General features: G+C 35.0%; 2 protein-coding genes across 2 annotated transcripts; one reads left to right on the top strand and one right to left on the bottom strand.

The window, feature by feature from the left end:
- Positions 1 to 1,244: 1,244 nt before the first annotated feature.
- On the top strand, positions 1,245 to 1,612 carry Smp_156260 (hypothetical protein; the record flags this gene model as incomplete). Its single annotated transcript, XM_018799422.1, has 2 exons — positions 1,245 to 1,301; positions 1,502 to 1,612. 2 exons carry the CDS (start codon positions 1,245 to 1,247, stop codon positions 1,610 to 1,612), a joined length of 168 nt encoding a protein of 55 aa, XP_018651212.1.
- A 372-nt stretch (positions 1,613 to 1,984) lies between these two features.
- Positions 1,985 to 6,242, bottom strand: Smp_156270 (hypothetical protein; the record flags this gene model as incomplete). The annotated part of the gene is made up of 6 exons (XM_018799421.1): positions 6,197 to 6,242; positions 3,217 to 3,672; positions 3,029 to 3,181; positions 2,979 to 2,996; positions 2,765 to 2,896; positions 1,985 to 2,071 (listed from the first exon to the last, which is right to left on the bottom strand). Exons 2-6 carry the CDS (start codon positions 3,523 to 3,525, stop codon positions 1,985 to 1,987), a joined length of 699 nt encoding a protein of 232 aa, XP_018651211.1. The 5' UTR covers positions 3,526 to 3,672; positions 6,197 to 6,242.
- Positions 6,243 to 6,537: the final 295 nt, after the last annotated feature.

Here is a 6,537-nt window from a genome sequence, read left to right as displayed (position 1 = left end):
AAACAAATTTTTCAATAATCGATTGTTAGTTTTCAATTACACGATAACTGTGTTGTGACAATCCAAAAATTAAATTTTTCCAACTGAAAAACTTTAAAAAACCTTGAAATCTATTACAACCACTGAGTTAAGATAGTGATTATTAAACAGATATAGTGGTCAATTCTGATTGAAATTTAACTCCGCAATCAAAATGTGAGACCGTGTGTCTATTATGATAGTTACTTTTGCTATCTAAATACACTAATTAAAGTGGGTGAAGTGGGTTACAAACATATCTGTTGGTTGGATGACAACTGTTGTAAGTGAAAATATATCGCAGAATAGTTGCTTCGAGACACAGCATTGAAAAACGCGTTATTTTTGATAACTAATGAACAATAGAGTGTACTTCCACAGGTTAATTACCAGTATATTAACAGAAGTCTGAACATCATGATTACATATCCAACAGCAAGTAGCGTAACTTAACAGTAATGGGAGTAAGAATCCTACAAGTATCTAATCATCTATGAAGGATGAAACGGAGGCGGGTTTTAGTAAGATAATTGATTTGATAGAATGAAAATATACTCAAACTGGAATTATGGGGGAGTGTATCTTTACTGATAGTCGAGTGCACTTCATCGTTTCACAGACGAATTTCCAACGGCTTTTGAATATCACTAACCGAGCGGAAATAATCAACACGGAGAGAATGCATTCGCGAATCGGTAAAAATAATTAATAATTTTTCTAAAAAACTTGAACTGATCAATTACTGGCTGGTGGTGTGCCACTACTTGCCATCGGTCAAGAACACGGGAAATTTTGATTACTACAAAATAGTTACAGTTTTAGTATCCTTCAGTCTACGTGTTTTTAGTACTGGGAAGCCATGGAGTCAACAAATTCAGGAGATAGTGAGGCACAGATAAGAATGAATGAGGACTGTGATGTCACAAAGTGGATGGAGTGTAGGTGGAATTTCATATAACCACTTACTTGGAATTTTACTCGCAAAACCTGGTGAGCCCTAGGTTTAAGCCGTGTGAGGCAGCAGGTAGACACTTTTGAGGAAACCCAAAGTAGAACAAAATGGTCTCTCAGTACCTCTTGCTTATTAGTGGCTTCCTAGACAATATCAATCTGCAATAAAAAATTACCATTAAAGTATACGAAATCTTAACAAAACGATCACACGTGATATCCCCATAGTTCAATTTAATGGCCGTAAACGTGACGCCTAATTTTATGCTTAAAAGATGATACAATACAAAGAAGCAAGAGAAATCTACAAAGCCATTCATAGATATCATGAAGTAGTAACAACTGTACAACTATTACATGTTAAATACGATTGATTGGCCAATCTAAAGTTCTAAACTAATACGAAACAAGTGGACCAAATTAAATCTTTTCGTGATTGAAAATGCCTATCCCTGAATGAAGTATTTAATTCTGTAGAAGTCGTTACTTTATAAATTACACTCACTTGTACCAAGGAATAATTATTAATAAGGAAGAAGCATGCCATAAGGCATGTGAATCAAATATCCAACCAATTGGTACAAAATCGCATAATTCTAGCAGCATAAAAACCATAGAGGATGTAACTGCTAACCAACAATAGATAATATATGGTTGTCTTTTATAGTCACAAAAGTAAACGCAGAAGAATAACCAGCCAAAACAATTTATTAGACCTGTTGAATTAAAAAAGTGACTAATTATCATAATGTTAAGAAGAATAAATATGTGCATTATAGATTATAGGAATCGAATATACCCTCCTACTTAGGAGTACCACTTTTATATATTTGATAACGTTACTGTAACTCATTTACATGACAATGTGCTCAATCTTTAGTCGCACTTTCGATCTGAGCTATTGAAACTACCCGATTCCCCAAACTAAGATGCTGAGGACATGACTTTGCTTGAAGACCTACTAGTTGAAAACTGCACGCTTTAAACGGTAGACCACCACCATCATTACTATATTTTATTGCTCATCAGGTCTTTGTACATATGGTAACTGAAGTCGAGGAAGAACATTGGTCAAATTTAGATTTAACGAACTAGTTACTAGCTACATTAAATTTGAATAAATTTATATTGAGATGAGTGAGGTTAAGGGCTAGTCGCTCAATAGAATGTTCGTATTGGGAGACCATCTATGACAGTAGTTTTCTGTAAATTTTATTACTAGGGAATTCGGACAGATACAGCTCATACATGATTACTAGAAAATGGAATCACAAGCCTAAAGTATATTTTAAGTGCTTTCCAATGTACCTGAAATGTCACACACATACCATAATTATCATGTTTTAGAAAATACTCAAATTTCTTCCATCCTCGCGTTTTTCAACTTACTAGGGTACTAATAGGTATGACAATGTGGATTTACGTATTACTTTCCTTGTCACCTCAGCAATTAATCAGTCGTAAGCTGATCAAGAGTGCAAAGTGGTACTACACTAATTTCATTCCTCCAGTATTCTGTTGCTCGTCACCTTATTTTCACTAAGTTGAATTCTTCCTTCATATTTTAAACAATCACTTGGAGGCTTAAAACTTCACTATCAAACAATCAAATAATCTGTCGATAGGGGGATCATTAACTTATGTATAGTAACTAGCCTAGCTAGAATACCTGGGATAAAGCAAGAATTACAGTGTATGAATCATGAGATACTTTATTTAAAATAAACTTACCGAATGAAATGTTGACAGTTAAGTTGTAGCCATAATCAAAATTAACGAAAGTCATGTAATTTACGTGGTTCACAAAAAAGGCTAATAAAAGAGCGGAAAACAGGATAGTAAAAAGTCGATTTGGATTGAAAATTCTCCGATGTAGAACCATAACAGATGCAATAACGAATGCAAGTGCACTAAAATAATCCATTTTCTGTAAATGTACATGTTAATTTTAAAAATGAACTTGCTTCAGTAAACGATGTGTCCCTTGTGTGAAATATTGTTGACCAAACCCATGCGTTCATAGAAAACTGGAATACAGAATTAGTGTTTAAAAACTTACGATAATTTGCATAACCCAAGTTTTATACATAGGAGTATAGTATGGAACATATCTGTAGAACTGATTGAACATGTGACAATTAAACATAAAGTTTAGGAAGGAAAATATGGCAGATGCTGGTTCTTGTATACCACAGAGACGAATGAACGGCCACTAGTAATAACATTATGGAAAGATCATTAACTCACCTTTCCATTAAATTGAGGGACAGGCCAACCATCTTTTTCAAGTGCAGAAACAGTATCCCACATGCAGCGATATTTGCACTCAGACTCGCAATCCCAAAGAATTGAGTTCTCGAAAATTACAACTCGAGAGGAATTAAAGTGTTTATCCCAGTAATTATGTCTATTTGACAAAGAAGATTCACATATTTCTTCTATGCACTTCTGATTGCATTCATGAAACACAAGAGTCTGATCTCCTACAGATGAAAGTACAGGAGGTATGACAACTAACAGACCATAAAGAAATGCTTGAATCAGATCAAAATACATAACAGTTGTGTACAAATTCAATCAAACTACATGACGAAGCACCAAACCGTTTTTGAGGAACAGTAATAGGAAAAATTGAGAGACAATTAGCAGCAATGTGACCAATCAGGACGAGTCTGAAATGCTCACTAAAATGTGATACCTAAACTAATAAAATTGGATAACGGATCATGAGCAATATCACCAAAAAATAAAATTACAAGACATAAATAACTGATGGTCTATAAAGCTGATAAGTTAGAAATTACGGGTATTTATAACATTTAACTGGAGAAGTTATGATTTATTAATAAGGGTTTTACAGAACTATTTATTTTAAAAGAAAAGCCAAAACATACATAACGAGGATATGGTACACTTTTAGCGATAAAATGATAAGTAATTAGACTGGCAGAAGCTGGAATATTGGATCTGCTATAAACAAAGGTAATACATTAGAAGAGAAATGGTAAGATATGAGTGTTTCCAAAAACCCCACAAGCAGTATGTACTTTCCGATTTGCAAATAACCCAATGACCTGTTCAAGCTTTGGGGTCACCTATTTTCCGATTCTATTAATATGTCCATAAACCTTACTGTTTTACAGTTCTTTGAACTGAATAATTATCAATCCTAACTATTTTCATTCACACATTATTATGAAAGACTTACAACCTATCACGGTGCTAAATACTGGAAATTTTATACCGAAACACTACTTTGTAGTGAATTCTTTCTCCCGACTCTCCTCTGAAGAAAAACGAGAGAAAAACTATATTGCAGTTCATTCATGCAGTATCTGATAGATGGAAATAGTGGTTGCAATATCCAAACTGGTAGAACACTTTCGCCACTGAAGATGAATAGAGGATACTAAATAAATATATTGTAATACTGTACAGCTGATAGTGAGAATCCTTACTGTAACGGAATTTATAATTATGAATAAATCTATTTTATTATTAAGAAACAAGCCATTATTCATGGTCAGACCAATCATGTTATGTGAACATAGAAAATAAGAAATATCCGCTAAAGCCTACAAATTTTTAAAGTTATAACTATTTGCCACTATCTCTGTAAATTAATTGAAAATGGTGCTTTTGGTACCAATATTTTCTTCAATAGTGGGAACAAAATGCTGTTGGAAATATCGCTCGTCTACGTAGAACACTAGTATCACGAATATGAACATGCGATAGTGTCAGTCAGAAAGCATCACGATGGCAAATAATACAGGGAAGCCTAAAAACTAAGGATGTAGAGTACTATTTACTTCCCATTGGTCCAAATGCTCACTTTGCACAGTTTGTATACTTATGCAGAATTTGTATAGGTTTCTTCTGTTTGAAAAGAAAGCGTTCATTTTTTATGTACTTGTAAATAACTGTTTAGACTGTATTATAGGTTGTTGATTTTGGTAGTCAGGGTTTCAAAATAAGTCCACTGAATCCCGCAAGGTGCGTCACAGTACATGTAGAGGTGCCAATAAATGTAATGAGACAGTTACACTTATTACTGTCATCCCACCGTAGTTTTCATAGTGGACGATAGGCGACTAGTTGTTGGTTTTAATAATGTCGCAACTTTGATCGATACTGTGATTATTAAGTTGTCCTAAGACAGCTAAAATACCTCAAACCAAATAAGTCGCGTGGTCCTAACAATATCCAAACTTGAATGGAAACTGTTGGACCACTGGGGATGGTATTTTACAAGTCTTTGAAGCAGTCAGAACTACCAAGAGACTGGAAGGATGGTACGATTAGCTAGATTTATAAATCAGGATAAACATTTAGTTAATAAATATCTCCCAGTTAAACTTACTAGTGTAGTAGTCAGATAAGTGGAAGAATTTATTCGGGCTGTTATCCTACGTCTAGTTATTGGGAATATTCTTCTAGTGAGGGGATAACAAAGCCTTAAGGCAGATTCGAAATTTTTGACCAGTCTCCTTATAGAAAAAGACACTAGTGTAGTAGACATAATTTTCGTGGACCTCACTAGAGCCCTTGGTGAGGTCCCTCTGCTGGGTCTTAAAGTAAGACTGTCGGTTAAACTTAAGTTTTGGAATTGGTAAAGTGTACGAATGGACAGTGTATTGTCATTTTAAGAATATGTGAAGAGTTGGACTCCTTAAAAGACCATCTGTGAATCTGCTCCTGTTTTTGCTTTGCGTAACCGAGTCATTCAACGTAGTAAATTCGTTGATCCTATTACTAGTGGATAAGACTAAAGTTTGAAAACCCACATGAGTCGGCAATAAGATGAAACTACATGTATGTTTCAACCAACTATTAGACAGATAAATCGATGAACGTCAAAAACGAGTCCTTATGATGATGCAGTATTGCAAACCATTAATCAAGACGACTTAGATGACTACACAATAGATGTAATGGCTTAAGTCAACCCAGGTTACTGGTTGTAATAACTTATGGATCTCAAAAATGACGAGACAACCGAAGCCACCAAACCTTTCGGTTTTACGAGTTATGCCGAGATTATTTCGCAATTTAAATGGAATATTTTGAAAACGACATCCAATGTGTGTGTACACACATTTGTAGTTGGGTCTCGTTTGACAAGTCTTCAAAGACAAATAGTCCAAATCGTTTCAAATATAAAGCGTATGGCTTTGAAAGGGTCACCGTATGGCTACAGGCTAGAAAAGTAAAAGGACTTGCTGACCTATTTTATGAAATGAGGCGGGCTGAACAGTTTCGATCCGCCCGCCGTTTCGTTTTAACAACCTTGAAAATGGCCTATGTGGCAACCATTCCGTACTAGGAATGTTGAGTCGATTGGGTTCCCGTTGTATTACATGACTTTAAGATATTTTCATATTTCAGTGGTCTGCTACTGCAACGAAATCACAGAATCATTCCAAAGAACATTAACTGGCCATTTTTACCTTCGTAGCCTGCACTTTAGCTTGATTGTTGCTCCGTAACATGATCTTGGAAACCAACTGCACTACTGAGTCCGACCGCTTTGGTTGAAAACTTGGTCACGTTCAGAAAGCAACCTAA

Source organism: Schistosoma mansoni, chromosome 3 (assembly GCF_000237925.1).
Source record: "Schistosoma mansoni strain Puerto Rico chromosome 3, complete genome".
NCBI classification, from domain to species: domain Eukaryota; kingdom Metazoa; phylum Platyhelminthes; class Trematoda; order Strigeidida; family Schistosomatidae; genus Schistosoma; species Schistosoma mansoni.
Note: the sequence above shows the minus strand (reverse complement) of the source record. Positions and strands in the feature narration are given on the sequence as shown.